The sequence below is a fragment of the Brienomyrus brachyistius genome, chromosome 4, assembly GCF_023856365.1.
Source record: "Brienomyrus brachyistius isolate T26 chromosome 4, BBRACH_0.4, whole genome shotgun sequence".
Classification (NCBI taxonomy): Eukaryota; Metazoa; Chordata; class Actinopteri; order Osteoglossiformes; family Mormyridae; genus Brienomyrus; species Brienomyrus brachyistius.
In genome coordinates, this window is record NC_064536.1 from 37,546,350 (window position 1) to 37,565,560 (window position 19,211).

The 19,211-nt window shown below is 49.1% G+C and overlaps 3 protein-coding genes and 1 long non-coding RNA gene across 4 annotated transcripts in view; 1 reads left to right on the top strand and 3 right to left on the bottom strand.

The window, feature by feature from the left end:
- The window catches only part of LOC125740580 (uncharacterized), a 21,008-nt gene extending 20,609 nt beyond the window's left edge, over nucleotides 1-399 (bottom strand). The window contains exon 1 of the long non-coding RNA XR_007397660.1: nucleotides 271-399. This is a non-coding gene — a long non-coding RNA (uncharacterized LOC125740580). The remainder of the gene's footprint in view (nucleotides 1-270) is intronic.
- LOC125740579 (claudin-11-like) overlaps nucleotides 1-2,049 on the top strand; it is a 2,465-nt gene extending 416 nt beyond the window's left edge. The window contains exons 2-3 of the mRNA XM_049011901.1: nucleotides 262-426; nucleotides 1,236-2,049. Of these exons, the coding sequence (XP_048867858.1) occupies nucleotides 262-426; nucleotides 1,236-1,486 (416 nt within the window). The 3' untranslated portion in view covers nucleotides 1,487-2,049. The remainder of the gene's footprint in view (nucleotides 1-261; nucleotides 427-1,235) is intronic.
- On the bottom strand, nucleotides 2,041-7,974 carry LOC125740577 (probable cationic amino acid transporter). Its single transcript, XM_049011899.1, has 7 exons — nucleotides 7,674-7,974; nucleotides 7,123-7,359; nucleotides 6,331-6,548; nucleotides 6,105-6,251; nucleotides 5,612-5,820; nucleotides 4,719-5,521; nucleotides 2,041-4,441 (listed from the first exon to the last, which is right to left on the bottom strand). The coding sequence occupies exons 1-7, from the start codon at nucleotides 7,972-7,974 to the stop codon at nucleotides 4,176-4,178; spliced, it is 2,181 nt and encodes a 726-aa protein (XP_048867856.1). The 3' UTR covers nucleotides 2,041-4,175.
- A 56-nt stretch (nucleotides 7,975-8,030) lies between these two features.
- Nucleotides 8,031-18,913, bottom strand: LOC125740578 (dapper homolog 1-like). The gene is made up of 3 exons (XM_049011900.1): nucleotides 17,322-18,913; nucleotides 9,575-9,715; nucleotides 8,031-8,166 (listed from the first exon to the last, which is right to left on the bottom strand). Exons 1-3 carry the CDS (start codon nucleotides 18,521-18,523, stop codon nucleotides 8,118-8,120), a joined length of 1,392 nt encoding a protein of 463 aa, XP_048867857.1. The 5' UTR covers nucleotides 18,524-18,913; the 3' UTR covers nucleotides 8,031-8,117.
- Between the last annotated feature and the right edge of the window lie 298 nt (nucleotides 18,914-19,211).

Here is a 19,211-nt window from a genome sequence, read left to right on the forward strand (position 1 = left end):
AATAAAACGGTAATAAATGTAGTACAGTTAAAATATCGGCACAAAAGAACCTTTTTATTTTTTCCTCTAGGCCTACATACACATGTATGTAATACTATAATTAGTGTTTCCCATTGCTAATACATGTTATTACACAGCAGTCATTAGTAATGTTTAGTGTGAAACGATTAACAGCCTTAAACACCCCGAACTTAATCATTTGGTGCGTTATTTCCAGTTGCTTATTAATGACTATTAATGGTCTTCGCTCTGATTGGCCAGCCTACGTACAGGCGTGCCGCACGCTGATGGTCGTCGCGTGCTTCGTCGGGCTGCCAGCCGTCGCCCTCGCGCTGGCGGCGATGCCCTGCGTCACGCTGGGTGCCGAGCCCGACGGGGCCAAGCGGCGGCGAGCAGTGCTGGGGGGGCTCCTCACGCTCACAATGGGTAGGTGTCACGAGCCACAAGCGCTGGCAGAAAAGCTGAGCATAAACAGTCGTGTCCTATTCCTTGCGTGCTGATTAACTACAGATCCGTACACTGCCCGGCATGCCGAGGGCCTTCCTTCCGGTGGTGCCCTTTTAGCGGGGGTCGTGTAGCAGCCGCGGCCTGAGTGCTATCAGCGGCCGTGTGACTAATACCGGATTCGCCCCATATTTCCTAAATGCTGCAAACGTTTTTCCGCTTCGGATTAAAATGAGATCATCGTGCTTTTGGCTTGATTTAGCTCGTGTATGGAGTCTATTAGAATTAGGTGATCGTTGTTGACACACCACAGCACACAACAATGAAATGTGTCCTCTGCATTTAACCCATATGTAACATATCCGGGGATAGTTAATTCGGCACCCAGGGAGCAGTGATTGGGGGCAATACCTTGCTGGTCAGGGATTCAAACCAGCAATCTTTTCATTATAAGTGCCCGTCCCTAACCATTAGGCCACCACTGTCCTGCCAGTGTAATTAATCGCCATAGTATGTACATTGGTAAATTGATATCTGATAAATATGAAGATGCATTTAAAAATCTGTCTGTGTATATATCATTTGAAACGTATATATTGCAAACCTGTATATTTTAAAAGTACTTAAATCTGCAGTTTGTTTAGTCACCTTGTACAGCATAAGCAGTAGCCTACTGATGACGCTCAGATATTAATGCTCAGATATTAATGCTCAGATATTAATGCCCGTCTCTGATCATGTGACTGGTTTTGCTTAATGCTGCCTGGACGCCCTGTGCTCCTCCTCTACAGCACTGTGTGGCATGGTGTCCACCGTGTGGTTCCCTGTGGGAGCGCACCAGGAACAGGAGATCATGTCCTTTGGCTTCTCCCTGTACTCCGGATGGGTGGGCTCCGGCCTCTGCCTGGTGGGTGGCGTCATGGTTACCTGCTGCCATGGCAATTTCATCCGCCAACCAGAGCAGCGCTTCTACTACTCCAAGCCGGCGACCACCAGCCCTGGCCCCTCCTTGGGGAACCATGCCAAGAGCGTGCAAGTGTGAGGGGGGCAGAAACATCCCCCCCAGCCCCACTAAGAGATTTCTTATTGGGAAAAACTGGAGAACAAAACATGAACACAGAAATGCCCCCTATATCTCATTTACAATATAGGAACATTAGACTCTGTGCATGGCATGGGTCACAAGACCACATGATCACATGGTTACCAGTCAGCGAATGAGAGGCATCCCTGCTCAGCATTACAACCCCCCCCCCCCCAATTTTCCACAAGTTCCTCGTTATTTATTTCACCACCCAGCTTTATGCTTCTGTCATTTACAGAGACAGGGACGCTCTCCTCTCGACCCAGTGACATTTTTTTAATGAGTCATTGTATATACAATCATTACTGGTAACCGATATTTATTAAGCTTTTTTCTTTTGTCTTAATAAAAATGACAGATTGTACTATAGGGAAAGGGGATGGTTTCAGCCATCTGGGAAGGCATGGCCTTTGGCTTCTGACCCAGTATGTTTAGCTACTGGGGATTATGACAGGCGGGGCTGCCCATTGTTAAGATCACCTTAATCTCTTCATGCCACGAGGAATAAAATATTTACCGAGGCTGACAGCTATTTATTTACAGCCTTTACAAGCTAACAAGTTATAATATTTACAGCAAATGAATTATGGATACATTCAGCCAGACATTAGCATCATATAACAAACTCGCAACCACACATGGACATGTTGGACACATGCAGGTGGCTTAATTATTAGTTTACCTACATTAGAAGTTACTTTTATTAACAGTTAGTGATGCTACACGGAATTACGACTAGCGTTTTTTACAGGGGCACAAATGTGAAACATTTTAAGCAAAGTTGGACCAGCCTCACATGTGTGTTTGGTATTCTGGACCAAAGCAGATACTTGTGATCACGTAATCATCTTGTATTTGGATGACAGCACAGCATAATAAGGTTAGTAAGTTTTGTACTTTAGCGTGAGATGTATTATATATTAAAAAGAATTAGGTTCCTTATTTTTCAAAGGCTTGACCAGACCAGCACACTGATGCAGATGCAGAGAGAGGCAGACATGTGTGAGCATCAAAACGAGCTGTGACCAGGCCCAGGGGCTGTGGTCCAGCATCTGCATTTATTTAGCTGATCCCTTTCGGTAAAGACCCATTTCCAGGGTCAGGAATCATCTGGTAAAGACAGCCGGTGTGTCAGCATGTCGAGAAACCTTCAAACAACAACTTACTGCAACGACATTCAAAATACAACACAAAGACACACAGAGCTTCTGCTGGTGAGTAAAGCGCAGATGGTATAATACAAAATACACATTAAAGTGTCGCTATCTGACACTAAGAAAGTGAAATTTGAAGAAAAGAAAATCATATTATACATTTATGGCAAATTTCAAATTTTTGCCCCGGAAAGATGTTCGCAAAACCCTAGCATGGGTTTGAGCAAATAGGGAAGAGATGTGGTTTATTATTATTGCTGTTTACTTATATGTGATGCACAGCAGTAAAATGATGACATCAGACTCTCCATTACGAAACCGGCAAAGTGAAGAAGGAATGCTGGGTCATGCCTCGGACTCACAGCAGAGAATCCCAGACTGCCGGATGCCACAGGCACACGAGTGCGAGGCTCTCTCAGGAAGCCAGCCTGTAATTTCAACGAAACATGATCAGCTGACAGGAACTGAAGTCATTCATCAGTGGCCATGCTGGGCTGCTGATTCATGAAAGCCATGAAATGAGCGTCCTCCTCATTCGGAGAATTACTGGGATTTTACTTGTGCTTATTTCAGTGTAAGACCTGGGGGCCTCGGAGTGATTTTCTTTCGGGGGTGGGGGGGAATGCCCCGTCCCGGTTACAAATTGACGCATCTATGATACTAGGGGATAAACCGACACACTGAAACACAGCTGCGATCTGAGCAGTGAGAGGCCCAGTGTGTAGCCCCCCTGAACAGGGCAATCAGAAATAAGCATACGCATGAGTGCCTGGGGGGGGGTGTGCTTCTCCATGCACATATGGTTATGGGGGTACGGTCCATCCTGACTTCATACTTATAAAGCACACAGGCAGGTGGGGTGCAGATTGAAGGTTTCAGAACCCATGAAATAAACATACTATTGAAATATCTATTAGAAATATCTGAAAAAGAGAATCATTTTAAACGAAACCATTGCTTTTGAATTGTGTCACCAGCAGCAGATGGGAGCTAAATCAATACTGACCTTGTAATTAAATCATCACCATGTGTGGACCACAATCATCACTTACAAACAGCACTCTGTGATATCTGATCACATGACTAGGATGGGGCGGGCGGGGGGGACAAGAAGCTGTCACAGGAAGGGGCGGGATTCTCTGCCACCCCGCTACTCTCATTGACTGTAGAGTTGCACATCAGCAAATGCACACATGGGGGACGGACACCCCATTGGAAACCCAGTGCACTACCAGTACAGGCCACATTACCCAACGGAGCACTTACTGGCTTGGCACCATACCAGTAAAGCCACTGGTGAGTAATGCGGCAACAGATGTAAAATCATACTAGTTTTTGTGGAGATTTCAACTTGGGTGTCAGTAGGAAGAGTACAGGAAAACTCATTAACTCGGTTAAAGTAGGCATTCCCCGGTACAGGCTCCCGCCCTCAGCTGCTCGCCGGTGCCCCCTTCTGGCAAGCAGGATCCTGTCCCCCATCCCCAGAGATACGCCTAGGTCCGCCTGTCACCCTCGTCCCACTGCGGCGGGCCTGCCTGGTACTGCTGCTGGTACCCGCCCTCCTGCTGCGCCCCCCAGCCCTGGTATGGTTCATCATCATCCTGCGGGTAGGGGGTGCCAGCGGCCACATCCTCTGTGCCAAAGCTGTCATCCACACCGCCGTCGTAGCGCTGGTACGAGCTGGCACTCGCTTCCTCTTCGCGGGCATGCAGCTCCAGATTGCTGTTCCACATGCCGTAGCTGAAGTAGATCACCAACCCTGGGGAGGGCAAAGACACAGACATGAGGGGGGAGGGGTCAGTGACAGTGTCATTGGGGGCTTAACCTGAGGAGAAACTGAGGGGCTATAATTCATGCGGATGGGCTGGCCTTATCATTAACCAATGATATGCTGTGAATCAGTGAGTGACTGGCGGAGGCAAATGCCTTTCAGCTAGGGCCTGTGGCCCTGCCCCTGTATACGCCCCCAGACAGAGAAAGGAGGAGAAGGGGAGCTTCCTGTCCGGGGCCTGCCCATTCCCCACCCCCAGCCTTACCCAGCAAGCACCAGACGACGAAGCGGATCCAGGTGATGCGAGACAGTTTGAGCATAAGGTAGACGTTGACGATGATGGCGCAGGCCGGCACCAGGGGCACACAGGGTGCCATGTAGGGCAGCTTGCGGGGATTCTCGGGCTGTCGCATGATGACCAACAGGAGGCTGGCGGCCACAGGCACCATCAGCAGCACAGAGAGCACCCCCCAGCCGCCACCTTCGCGCTCAGCACCAAAGAACAGGAAGGCCCACACGAAGAGCATCAGCACACTCTTGGTAACAATGCGGCCTGTGGCGGGCGTGGGCCTGGCAGTACGGCCGGGCAGGCCCAGCCGCGCCCGCAGGATGTGGTACCGTGGGCCTAGAAGGCGCCGCAGCAGTGCAGTGCATATGTTGTCTGGGCCTTCATCATAAAGCATCTCACCATCACCCCCCGATGGCAGGTTCTTGGCACCACAGGCATTGTCTCCCATGCCATCGTACTCGTCCTCAGTGGTGGCGCCCTGGTATGGTGATCCCTGCTGGAATGCCGGCCCATCACTCATCTTGCCTTCAGCCTCGTCCTCGCCGCCACCCTCCTCCTCAGGGGGGTACTCGGTGACGGTGGTGGCACCAGCCTCGGGCTGGTACCGCAGCAGCAGCACGCACACAGAGACCAGCGTGTAGGCCAGCAGCGTGCCGATGGACATCATCTCAATGAGGTCACGCAGGCTCACCAGCAACGCCAGGATGGCTGCCAGTGAGCCTGAGACCACGCACGCCACCACTGGGGTCTCCGTGAACGGACTTACGTGTGCCAGGAACCTGCAGGTACACATGAGCCATTAGCCTTTCGGCATTAACCAGCTATCCATTAGCTCTTAACCACGTGATTGTGTCGCGAGGGGATCTCACCTGAAGAGCAGGCCATCGCCAGCCATAGCATAGATGACCCGCGGCATGGGGAAGAGCGACCCCAGCAGACTGACGGTCAGTCCAGCCACAGCACCCACCGCCACCACAAATTTGGCAAAGCCGAAGCCATGCACCACGAACATCTCCATGAGTGGCGCATCACCGTCGATTTTGTTGTAGGGTACCAGCAAGGTCAGGATGACACTCACCTGCCAAGGGTTGTGGTCAAAGGTCATCAACCTGTTAGCATTTGCATGACAAGGCTAGCTGGATGGTGGCCTCGGTCATCTGGGTCACATGGAATGTTGAATACAGGGGTAATACTAGGCTTTGTAAGGTGGGGACATCAGAGGGGGCATAATCCATACAGAGGGGCTGACTTTATTATTAGTCAATGATATATTTTGAATCAATGATGTATAGGAGAAAGGCCACTCTGGAGACCAATCAGCTATCAGTGCTCCGGCTGCCCAACCCCTGACTGGGTACTCACTGAGACATAGGCAGTGAGGCAGGTGACCAACGAGGCGGTGATGGCGTAGGGTATCGATGTGTTGGGGCTTTTGGCCTCCTCACCGGTGGTCGCGATGATGTCGAAGCCGATGAAGGCATAGAAGCAGGTGGCAGCTCCCTGCATGACCTGCAGGGTGGCAAGAGAGTGTGTGAGGGGCAGCCACTCCAGAAGCCAAGGCCTTTCTGTAGCATGGAGGGGTCCTTACCCCCGTCCACCCATGGGGTAGAAAACGCCCATCGCCCCAGTTAGAGGGGTTGACGAAGAAGAGTCCCGCAATCATGATGAAGACCCACACCACCAGGTTCACCACATTCAGGATGTTGTTGAGGCCCACTGAGTTCTTCACCCCCAACGCCACAATCACCGTGACCAGGGCGGCAATAAAGAGGGCCAGGGCATCTGGGTATGACTGCTCACCCTTTCCTGCTCGTCGGGGTGGGGATCAAGAGAGACATGATCAGGCTTGTGTACAGGAACAAGTGCACCACTATATCACTCAGACTTGCGAGGAGTGCCCTCTTGTGGACAGGCAAAACCAGATATCATTAAAGAAGTAGGTGCATGGTTTCTGTGCATTTAAATGTTTCCCAGTCAATTAGTATGGTGGAATTTTTGGGGGTGCTTATCTGAACTGCTCGAATTAGCAGCTGTAACTCACACACCAGAATGTCACTGAGAGCTATTAAATATTCACCGCTGACAGGAGCCGGCATCACAGCTCGGATTTCAGCAAGTGCATGGCTCAATTGTGGCCACATTGCTGAGGATGGCTGCGAGCAGAGTAGCCATGGTGACGACCGGAGCAAAAACAGCCAGTGGGCCCTGGGGCATGACACTCGCTCTGTGGGTTCTGGTGCAACTCATCAGACGTTCTCACAGACCAAACTTAATCATTAACCCAAGAGCTCTTTCACTCTTTCCCCATGTTGCCCAAATTCCCCACACTGTAGTTGTCCCCAGGGATCATGTGACTGGACGGGGCAGCACCCATGCTCACCCAGGCCATGGAGTGTGCCCAGATGGTCAATCATGAAGCGGCTGATGGAGTGATTGGCCAGTGAGTCAAACATGCTGCTGAGGGCGCTGGCACCGGCTGCCGTGCCAATCAGGTACTCCAGCACCAGGTTCCAGCCGATGAAGAAGGCCACGAACTCGCCCACCGTGACATAGCTGTAGGTGTAGGCGGAGCCTGTTGTCTTGGGCACACGCACGCCAAACTCGGCATAGCACACTCCTGCAGGGGAGGGGGGGTCAAGTGACAAACAAACACGACACAGGAGCATGCGTCTCCAACCCGGACCAGGAGGGATCCACAGGCCTCTATAGCTGAGCAAGCACAGGACACAGAGGGGCTCGAACCCGGCATAGGGCTGAGCTGAGAGGCTTCTTCTGAAGCAACTGGAAAGCTTTCGACCTTATGGACCACAAAACCACGTCTAAAGCTTGGATTTGACCTCAGTTTATAGACAACTGCCAGCTACAAGAAAAACACATGAACGTGAACTGCCCACTATCCCCGCCCCCCATCCGGAAAACTCTGGGTCTCACCGGAGAGGATGGATGCCATGGCGGCAATACAGAAGGACAGGATGACCCCGGCCCCTGCCATCTCCTTGGCGACCAGCCCGGCAACCACATACATGCCGGTGCCCACGCAGCTGCCCACACCAAGCGACACCAGGTCCACGGTGGTGAGCACACGTGCCAGCTGCGTGCCGTGCGTGTCGGCACCACTGCCGTCCAGCATGGTGTCCACAGGCTTGGTCCGCAGGACCCGTGACTGCAGCCGATACAGCACATCGCCCCACTCCACCCGCCCAGGGTGCAGCCGGGCAAAGATGGCATTCATGGTGGGGGAGGGCCTCTAGGTGTCACAGAGGCAGGGAAGCAGGTTGGACAGATCACGTGAAGTCAGCTGTGAGTCTCGATGCTGGGCACCAAAATGGAGAATGTCTCTTCCCTGGGAGAGAATGCCTGCCCCTCCCCCGCCCTTCACAAGGGATCCATGGACACACTTGCCCCCCCAATACTGGGATGGACCCTGTGGACAAACATGAAGATTTGAATCAGAAGCACCTCCAGTGTGTCCAACAGCTCCACCACATTCTACCACCATCACCAGATCACTCTCTCCAGGAAACTGCAGCAGCTTCTCTCCAGGGCTTTGCCCTCACAACCTTCTGCCTGCAGAGGGAAACCCACCCAATGCTGTCGATGGGAAAAACACCCGGAATTCTTGGAAAACTCAAGCTCACTTTAGCTTCTGATGTGGCCACCGCTGGCACGGTCGTGACACAAGGGATGCCCCATTAAAACGAAGGCAAAAAGGTGCTATATCAGGCTGGCCAAATTTATAATGTATCTCAAGTGATGACATGTCCCTTGGGTTGCTACGGTGATATGATGTCAAGCGGACTGGTTAGATAATCAGACATGCCTGATTGGGCATGGTGAATGGGCGTCTGATCCAGGCATGAACAGACGCCCTCATGTGGTAAAATGCGGGAAATACAGCTAACAGACACCCACCTAGGCCTCAGCTCAGGACGGCATCGCTCCGTCTGGGTTACGGTTTATTAACAAAAACCCGACGAAATATCCATTTCAAGGAGTTTCTATAACAAGAGACCCGCGTTTCCTCCCAGTGTGTTTTAGACCGAAAACAACTAACCGTATATGCTAAAACAGCCGCACACCACCCCTGCACTGCGCTCCCTAACACACCATAATGCCAATTACCCAACTCAAAATACTTAGACGTCCCCCCCCCCCCATTTTTAATATTTTATAGTCTAAAGAATGTTACACTAATTCACCCTCCTGTTACGTGACGGAATAACCTACACGTTGCGTTACGTAAACGTTGAACGGTTAAGGAATAGTTCGGGCTTTTTTCGGTTTTCCTCAGACTCTTTTGATGGGACGGAAGGAATTAACCCCTTGCGGGCTTAGCGTTAAAGAAATTCAGTACGACCGGGAGCCTGGAAAACCTTCAGCACCGCGGCCAGCGCCTCCCGTGTAATCGGACCACAGCCCAGAACCAATTAAACTTTTAGAGGCTAGTTAGGTATTATGAGCAGAAAATTAAACCGGTCTTCGGTTCGGAAAAACCAAATGTATATACAAACCTGGATTTTTCAGACCTAATAGTTTCTCCTCTTACTTCTCGAAATTAATGTTAACTTTTGTACATTCGGTGATTTTAGCTCCTGACAGTGAAAAAAAAATTTCATCGTCTTTGATATTTAAAAACATTACTTGCATTTTTGTGAGTCGGCCTATATTTCTTCCCCTTCTTGAGCTGATCTGCTATGGGTAAACTCCCAACTGCTTACAACTCAATAAAGAAAGCAACAAGCACGTACGTACTACACTGGAATATATATATATATATATATATATATATATATATATATACATGTGTGTGTGTGTAAAATGCATGTACACACCTCCGCAAGTGAGCTCCGCGCCGCTGTAGCACCTTCACCGCGTCTCCTGGGCAGCTCTGGCAGGTGGCCGTAAGCGACGTTTGCTGCATTTGAGTCAGCAGCCTTAAGACGCCCCCAGACTCTCCATCGTTCAAAAGCTTCCTGACAGACAGAGTTAAGGAAAGAAAAAAAGAAATCAATCACGTTTTGCCTGATTTGTAAAAGTCTGGCTGACACCATCCGAGCAAGACAAGTGCGGTACGGAGGGGGTGCGGACACGCGGCGGGGGCCGGCAGCGCGTGCATAATTCAAGGGCTGCGCCACGTGACTCGGGACACCTTTATTATTTAGCAGCGGTGACACTCTGATGACAGCTGTTTCGGTTGTTAAGGCTATCCCCTTTCCGGGACGTAGGCACGCAGGGACGGCATGGAACAACCTTAATGGGGACAGATATAAGCTGTTTAAAGTCTTATATATAGTTTACTTCGGAACCAAAAGTCAAGGAAATGTCAAAATAACCTAAGAAACACTGCAATCTGGTTATGCCGAGCATCACGCAGCACCCGAACAATGTGCACAAACAATTTATGGTGCGGTTTGACTATAAAGACCAGCAGGTTAAGTGTTAAGAGTTAAAAGGAAAACCTTAATATTCCTTCTGAGATCTAACATTGAATATCGAAAAAAAAGTTTATCTTCTTTCCAGAAATAGAAGAAATTCTGCACATTTCCTGGTCGAAGAACAGGTGCGTGCACACACACACACACACACACAGGAAAAACATCCCTGACATAGGGAATCTCTAGAAAAGGAAGCGTCTCTCAACGACCTTCGCTCCCATCACAGCTGTAGGCCTTGATGTGCCATCACGTAAAAAACACCAACACACACAAACACACTCCTCCCACTCCATTTGGTCACATGTAGATGGGGTTACCACATAGGGGCAGCCTATCAACTGTCAGTGTGGACAGCGGCGAGATGCGGCCCCAGTGACGGCCTGCAGAGCAGCCATTTTCATCAGGGTGGGCGAAGCAGCCAGAGTCTATGCAGATGGAGCTTCGGGGTGGGAAACCCTACCTGCCGGGTCTATGAGGAGCGTAAGGGGATCTGGGAGGAGCCGGACTCAGTGTCAGGCTGCCACCCACTGAAAAAATAACCCACGGGAAGATCCGGCAATAGGAAGAGGCCCCCGCTCTGTAAATGATGGAACTGCAAGAGGAGGGGGCCAATGAAGCAGGACTGGGAGGAGGGGGCACTCATATATAAGTAAACCGCCGGAAAGCAGAACAGTGACAGACCTGCATCCACGCAGCGCAACCCAGGACCCAGATTGTAAGCAGCCCACAGGGACATCCTGAGCCCGCAGGGATCGGCTGGACTAGCCACAGTCTGCAGGACGGAGTTATTCAAAACTGTTGTGTGCGGCGCCCTGGTGGAGTTCGAAGGAATTACAGGGAGGGGGTGCAGCTGAGGGGAAATAAAAAACGAAGATCTATGTGGGGGGTTTGAGATAGTGGCAGACGTATTTCAAAATTGTGATCTTTAGAAATATTGTTTTTCCCAGGCTCTGAAAAGCTGTGTAGTGGAAAATAGGCCTGAATATATCAGCTGTAGGGGGCCTGTCAAAAAGAGTTTGAATAGCGCTGCTGTAGAAAACAACCAAAGCAGCACAATACAAGCCCTCAAAACGTAACATTTATTTTATTTCCAGATGCTATCATCTACAGAGATGCGTCATTGATAAAGCAGGGCCAGCCAGTCCCTGGAACAATTGAGGGTTAAGGGTCTTGCACAGGGGCCCAGCAGTGCCATCATTCTGCTGTCCCACAGATATAAGCTGGCGAGACACACATGAGCCACCAAACAAAACAGGCTCTCTGTAGGACTGTCACACGGACATGAACAAACCTACAACCCTATACAATCACAGTAACACAAAGCACCGCAATCGGCGTTTCCTCATAATCAAAAAAATGTAACTGGATAATTCACCAGAAATGTTCCGCATCATGGTTAGAATTCCAAGAAGTGCAGTTCCCAGAGGGATTCTCTGGATTGGAGGCTGGCCGGGCCTCTGGGCCGACCTTCCCCTTTTCGTCAGCAGGAAGCCAAAAACAACAGAGAAGCCGAACTGAGCCCAGGTGAGGCTCGGTGGAGGTCAGGCAGGAAGGCAGGCGGCCCATAAGGAGCTGCCCAGTGCCCCCAGGGGTGGCGCCCCGCCCCCGATTGTTGGGGCTTTCAGAGCGTGCACATGCACGCAAACTGCATTCTAAACAGAGACGCTGCCAAAAACAAAGTCTCACCACGGCCTGTTTGCACAAGTCACAGAGCGGAAGGGGGATCAGCAGGCCGGAGCACGTGCCACAAAAACACCACAGAAGCTGATTGCTGGCCAGCAACTGTAATCAACCGGCTCACTGCCCCCCGGCCACCGCCACAATACCAAATGTTTCCTCTGTGACCCGAAAATGGTTGTGGTTGTCTCAGCATTCCGTCAAGGTGCCGACCCCCCCGTTTCCCAGCATGCACCTCGCAGGATCCGCTCCAGGTGCCTGCCATCCTGACGGGAGATGATGGTTTCCTGGACGCCGATCAGATACAGACAATGGGGTTTTGTTTTCACGGAGATGGAGGTCATCAGAATGCTGTCACAAGGGTGGTGCTCCCCCCAAAACATCACTCGCGCCTGCCTGGTTATTTGGGCCAGTGCTGCCCATCCTGGTCCAGGCCAGGATCTGGTTCCAAAGGCATAAAATCTAACCGGACCTCCAGCTAGGTGGACACTGAAGGTCACGTGTCAGTAGCAATCAATAGGGGTCAGTGACCGATCATAACTATCAGTAGGGTTTGGTAATGATCAGTTTCAGGGGTGTCATTAGACCTATTTTAGCCCCCCCAAATAATTTATTGGCTTACGGCAGGAATAGTTTGCCATCAGTTTCCCACCCTCCCAGTAAAGACTTAGCCCCCCTATCCATTCATCCCTAACTACACCCCTGATCAGTAGGGGTCAGTAAGGATCAGTAAGGTTCTGCCAGTCCTGTTAGAAACGTTCAGGAACCTTCTCCCCTTCAGCCTGTGATCTTTGAGGAGGAGCCGCAGCAGCACCTCCTGTTGGTCGGCCAGGGGGTAGGAACACCTGAGTAAAAATAAGCAATTTTTTTTCCTGCAGTGCAAACCGGGGGGTAAAGCCCAGGAAGTCTGCGCCCTAGAACTAAGTTTAGATTGCGAATGTTATGGGGTCAGTGCCCCCATAGTGACATGTTGGGAAATTAGTAAAGTCTACATGTCAGACTTCTCCAGAGAGAATGGGGTTTTGTTTGATAAATGCTGCTCGTCAAGCTGCACATACATGTCTAATATCTGACATGATAGAGTTAATTCTGTTGGAAGAATTTTAAAATTGTTTGCCTGACTGCATTATTTACTTTCATGAATGGAAAATAATTACCCTTTCGCTGGCTGCTACACTCGCTGAGGAGTCCATGCTACCCCACAAGATTGTCTTTATCCCACCTACCACTGGAGTGAGCCCTGTCCACTCCCCAAAAGCTATTCTGCTCCGGCCCCGGAACTTGTGATTGCTACTATTGTCATCAAGTAGGCCACCTTATTGCTGTCTGTCCAAGACTAAGACAACAAAAAAAGTCAGAGAACCAGCAGTGGTCAAAGGACTCTGTGCCAGATTAGCCTACTATTCTGTGTTAGATAGCTTTCTGAGTGCAACTGAGACTGGCAATCAACACTCAGTAAAAGTATTGAGAAACACAGGTATGGCACAGTCATTTATTTTGGAGACTGTGTTGCCATTTTCAGAAAACATACAGTGGGAGTGATGTGCTCATTCAAGGTACTGAACTCTGTGTTCTTCGTATGCAGTTACATTATGTATATTTGTATACATCCGAACATTTAGGTCATGTTAAGGTTGGGATCCACTCTTGATCATCTGTCGAAGGGGTTTCCTTCATCCTTGGCAATTACCTGGCTGGTGAGAAGGTTCTTCTCCTACCTGAGGTGACGATAGACCCCGTGTTAAACCTGGATGATCCTGCCGACCACTCCGAGTTCTCTGTCTGTGCGTTAACTCATGCCCAAGCCTGGAAATTTAGAGATATGGAGTTCTCAGATACCTTCTTGGGTAGCAGCAATATCCATCACAGGGATGGATCTGTCCCCCCAGAGTCTGTTGCTGGTGAGGGTTGGCCTGATATTAGACATAGGTCAAGAAGCTACGGTGACTGGGGATGCCGTTGTGTCTGATGAGGAAGAATCTCTTAGTAAAGCTCTGGGGAAAATTGTCATGAATGGAACCATGAGCCCCACTGATGACAAGGTCAAAGCTGTCACCATTATCCAAGTCCTAAACCAAACAGACATCTTTGACATTTCTTTAGTACGGCAGAGTATTACCAGTATTATCTACAAAATAATACCACTGTACAATCGGGACAATGATCCTAGACAAGTCCCCAGATAACATCAAATGGACATATAGCAGAGACCACCCACCGGTGACAGACATCAGTCGAAAGTTGCAGCATACTAAAGCTGTATTATATCTCTCTTTGTATGTCAGTCTCTCTCGCTCTGTATGTCAGTCTCTGTCTCTGTATGTCAGTCTCTGTCTCTGTATGTCAGTCTCTGTCTCTCTCTCTCTCTCTCCCTCTGTGTCTCCCTCTCTCTCTCTCTGTATGTCAGTCTCTCTCTCTCTCTCTCTCTGACACTCAAATTTCAGTCTTTGAGACAGGCTGCAGTCTGGGGAAGGAATCTCACACTTATAAAAGCTTTTTTAAAGGTCTTTTTTTGGGTGGGGGGTTCCATTCCCTGCTGGTCCGGTACAGCACAGGATGAAGGTGAAGAACAGCCTATCGACAGGAGGGGAGATGAAAAACAGCAGTTCTGCTAAATCTGGATTCTATATCAGAGAAATATAACATCCACGATGCCACCTGCGAAGTTTGCGGTTTGACAACTTAACTGTAAACTTACATTTTATTGGGATATTTTTCACCGGATAACAGTTTAATTGTCTCGGGTGGAGTAGTTAACGGCAGCATCTGTTTCTCAGGAGCTTTTGCTTAATTTCGAGACGCAGAGAGGGGGTTCGTTGGCGCTGGTTTTCTATGTTCGTCTGACAGTTCGTCTTAACACAGCCAGCACTGGGGAATTCGTGCAACGTAAATCAAATGGTAGCAGCAGGAGTCAGTAGAGGAGTCTGTTCCGAGTTTGCGAGAAACACGCCTTACTAAAGCCAGACAGTGTGGTGATAGCCTCCTACACACAAAAAGCACCGAGTGCTTCTCCTTCATTTAGGGTGTAATGATACAACAATTCGCTTTGATAGACGATTCAGGGCTTCCGGTTCGACAAACTCACAATGCATTCAACTAAATAAGACTAAAACAAACTCAGATCTCACTGCTCTATTTTCTTTTCCTTTTTAGGCGTATACATGTATAAAAAAAACTTTCCAAACCATTACTTTTTTCTTGCAGTTTTTTCCATTATTCTGCAGACTAAAGTACACAATGCGAAAATAAAATATCAAATCAAGACAGAGATTATGATTATTGCGCCCTCTTGCGTTTAATGATTTGGTGCCCTGGTGCATTGTTACACCTCCAAAAACGCATATTGTTATATTTTTTAATCGAGTATTGATGGTTGAACAGAAAACAGTATTTTCAAGCAATAACGCCTCACTCCAAAGCAATGGTGCAAACGTTCCACAGCTCACGCTGTACTCACGTGATCACTCTCCAAACTGCCGGCACAATTAGGAATAGATACATGCTCCAGTTTCATTCCAACAAAGTTTATTTAATAATACAATTATCCTAAACACGGTCTGCAATGTATCTAAAGTCTGCTTACAATCTATCAGGTAAAGTGAAGTAACTATCATGTTGAACCAAACAATCACACTGATAGAGTGGGAATAATAAACAGCATGTACTAATTTTGCATTTGAAAACATTCCACACTACAAAAAAAAGTTATTCTTTAGCCGAAAGCATGCTGCGCATTTCGGTGCTGGGTGGAAATGTGGGACTTTACCGCCGCCTAGTGGAGACAGAGAGAACAATGAAATGCGTAGGCTACACGAAGGGTGTCGCCTCATCGGTCAATAATATTAATATGTTGATGTCGCCCATGAGCGTCGTTAGATCCGATCACTCGGGTCTATAGCCCTGAGTATTTTAAGCCTAGCACCGAGTATTTTAGTCCCAATGATCTTCCGTCAAAAACAAAAAAATCAAGCCCCAGGTAAATCTGACTTAGCCCCTGATATTTTCAACAGCTAGAAACGCCCTTGATGTCGCCCAAATACCTTCTCAAGAGTCGGCGAACTCTTCAGAAGTGTTTATACGAAAGCAAGCGGCATGTTTAACATCCCTTTTATATTTTTTGCACTGAAATGACGATTTCCTAATTTAAGAATCAAGTTCACATGTTTATTAGGTCTAATAGTTTTTACTTATATGCGAACACTTGATGGAAACTGTCTGGGAAGCAACTTAGATCTGAAAAGGATGCCTATTGCACAGCTTTGAGAATGATCAAACATGTCGGATCAAACATGGGTGTCATCATCAGCCATTAAACTGGAAATCATTCTAATGTCATTTTACCCATAGCCTGGTACCAAGAATATATCTTAATAGCATAGGCGTTTATTGGAGGTCATTTGTATGCAAATCCGACTCAATTCCGTTAAATTGACAATACTGGCAGACACAAAGAGCGACAACCCTTGGCGATTTTTAATATATTTGCTATTTTGCGGACAAAGAGGGTAAATTTCCAGCACATTCTTAAGGGAATGAAAAGGGATCTCATGAATATAAATGACCCGGTGTTCCCGTACCACCACCTTGATTTGCCTCAATCAACATCAGCGGACTGAGGGTAGGAAGAAGACAGGGAGGGGGCAGACGCCAATGTCCCGGGGCCCCGCGTCCTTTTTTTTCCACACTTTTCAATCATTAAATTGCATTTCAAACAGCGCCATTATAGAGCTGTTCGGGTGCTTAAATGGTGAGCAACTTAAGCAAGAACTAAATGCACATATTGAGAAAGACTCTGGATACCGGCGATCAATCGTAGATAACTAGACAATAGGCAGTAAAGTAAACCTGAACACGAGATACAAACTAACGCATACACAATGGTCAGTCGGACGGTATGTTTCAGAAGCATTTTCTTTATTTGTTTTATACATTACCAAAATAAATAAGCAAACACGATTAAAAAATAACACAACAGCATTTGCAAATGGATATAAGTGAAGTTTTGTTTCCAAGTAGTTTTAAGACAAAAAAACTTCAACACTAACGTGCGGTGATCACTGAGAACGACACACATTAGCCGCATAAATCAGACTTATTTTACTAAAGATATTGACTTTATTACCCAGAATGTGTAGTTCCGCCCCGTCGTTATTCATGAGAAAAGTACAAAATTGACCGCTAGTGACAGCTGAAAAATATAGAAATAGCTACGCCTCATAAAACTATTCGCTAATTTCATACCCAGCTTTATGCAGAATAATTGTTAATATCTTTTAAGGGTCATAGCTCACAGACGTGATTCACTCACTCAAAACACGTAATATCTGATCCACAGAGCCCAGGGGGTAAAGAATCGCAGGTGAAAGCCTGACCATAACGACGCGGCTCTCGCCTTGTGTCCCTCCACGACTGCCAAAGCTGAGTTTCCTGAACGCCAAAACGCGAAAAGTCCGAGAGCGACGCGCACCTCCCCTTCAACGTGGTCAGAGTGCCCACTTTCCTGCGGAACTCCCCATTCGCGTGTTCGGAAGGGACCACCCGTCTGCTGGAAACCCTGGAGAAGCCTCTGTAAGGAAATTTCCAAGGGCCTGCCTGAACTTCAGAACGAATGCTCCAAGACCGGCCCATATCAGCTCTCCTGCAAGCAAAACCTGCAAGCGTAGACATGGCCAGGCCAGGCAGTAGTGAATTGGATTCCTTGCATTTCCTCAAGGTGGCAGTGGAGTCCATACGATGGTATCCCCGAGCCCGACTGAGGATCAGTTCTTGTAGGCGACGCTGATCCGAGTCGGCACTCGAGGGCTGACCAGTGGTTTTCTGGGGGGTGGACAGATAGGTCGGCAGAGAGAGATATTTCATGTGGCGTCCGGGATGATCCTCCTGGTTCAGTGTGGTCCGGTTGAAGTCCAGGCCATAGAGGGGGCTCTGAAGGGCGACTGCATGCAGCGGGCTGGGGTACCGGTACACCTCACTACTCCGGCCTGTCCTCAGGTCCACTCTGTATCTGGGCTCCAGAAGCAGCTGTGGCTGCAGCATGTGACGTACATCCTGCCAGTGCGACTCGGGGCAGAGGCTGGCGACACACTGGAGCCTCCAAGAGGGGATGGTCTCTGCATCCAGTTCGGGGGAAGTCACAGCCTCAGATCCCACCAAAGAGGCACGTGACCCGGACAGGGTGGACCCCCCAGCGCCGGCTTGGCTGTCCTCGTCATCGTCATAGAAGCCGGAGCTGGCCCGTGAGCCGGAGTCAGTCAGTACCAGGTGGAAGACACTGTCGTCAATGTGGCTGTAGTGAAGCAGCAGGTTTTCCGTGGAGCGACTGAGCTGTGACTTGGGCTGTCTGGCTGTCCGGAGGTGATCGATGTCATCCTGGGAGAGGCTGCGTGCAAACCTGAGCCCCCCGCTGCCACCAGGCACCCGGAAGCCATCTTTCCCTAAGGGAGCACCCCCTGGTGGCTGAAGGGGGAACCTTTTTTCTGAGCTTTGGGGATCTGGGCTGCCGTCCTTCAGTATTGCCTCCACCATCTTCTTGTGTTTGTATCTCAGAACCTCCAGCTCAAGGAGGCCAGCCAGGGCAGCCTGGAAGCGCTCCCTGACCCTCCTCCTCTCTGGCTGGGACCAGGGAGAACATTGTGTGTAGCTACAGTCTCCGGCCATCTTCCTGTTCATGTCACCGTCTTTTGTCTTCTTAATCGGCTAGGGAAGAGTTACCTGAGGTGAATGATGAGCCACATGAGCCCAACACTGGCTGACAGAGAGCCGAAGCTGATATTTATCCAACACGCCACCCTCACAACAGTACAAGCTGACAGTGGGTGGAGTCTGCAGCTCCCTATACTGTGATTGGCCAATTGTATTTTTGAAGGTCTTTGACCCAGGTCAGGTGACTGATCAAGAAAGAATGGATTGAGATTCCTGAAAAAGAAACAGGCCACTAACAAGTTTGTATATCAATGTTTTTAAGATAAATTATACTTCTATTCCTACTTTCTCAAATCAGCCATTTTTTAACTTGTAGCTTGAAAGTCAAATAAACATTTCAATGCATACCTCTGTAGATCTCCATCTGCCCCCCCCCAACCATCCCCACCCCCACCCCCACCCCCAGGCATTCAGCTGAAAACGACTGGAGAGAAATTGCCAGTACGTGTCCTAAGGCAGGACAAAGGCTCACAGCAGGCTGGCTGTCAGGAATAGAGCCACAGCCTTCCACGTTGATTGCGTCCTGAAACGCCATCGTGTCACCTGAGCGGGGACAATGCAGTGGTACATCAGAGGAGTACCCTGGCTGGTGTGACTCTCTGACATGCATATGCGGTCACTGGCGTCCATTCATATGCAAACATCTCCAAGATGT

Coding starts and splice junctions, on each gene's coding strand:
- LOC125740577 (XM_049011899.1), bottom strand. CDS start 7,974: ATGAATGCCATCTTTGCCCGGCTGCACCCTGGGCGGGTGGAGTGGGGC. Junction 6,549..7,122: donor GGGCACACTCCATGGCCTGG/GTGAGCATGGGT, acceptor CCCGACGAGCAG/GAAAGGGTGAGCAGTCATAC. Junction 4,442..4,718: donor CGTCGTCTGGTGCTTGCTGG/GTAAGGCTGGGG, acceptor TGCCCTCCCCAG/GGTTGGTGATCTACTTCAGC.
- LOC125740578 (XM_049011900.1), bottom strand. CDS start 18,523: ATGAACAGGAAGATGGCCGGAGACTGTAGCTACACACAATGTTCTCCC. Junction 9,716..17,321: donor CTGACCACGTTGAAGGGGAG/GTGCGCGTCGCT, acceptor TCTGTCTGTCAG/GAAGCTTTTGAACGATGGAG. Junction 8,167..9,574: donor CGCGGAGCTCACTTGCGGAG/GTGTGTACATGC, acceptor GTTTGTCCACAG/GGTCCATCCCAGTATTGGGG.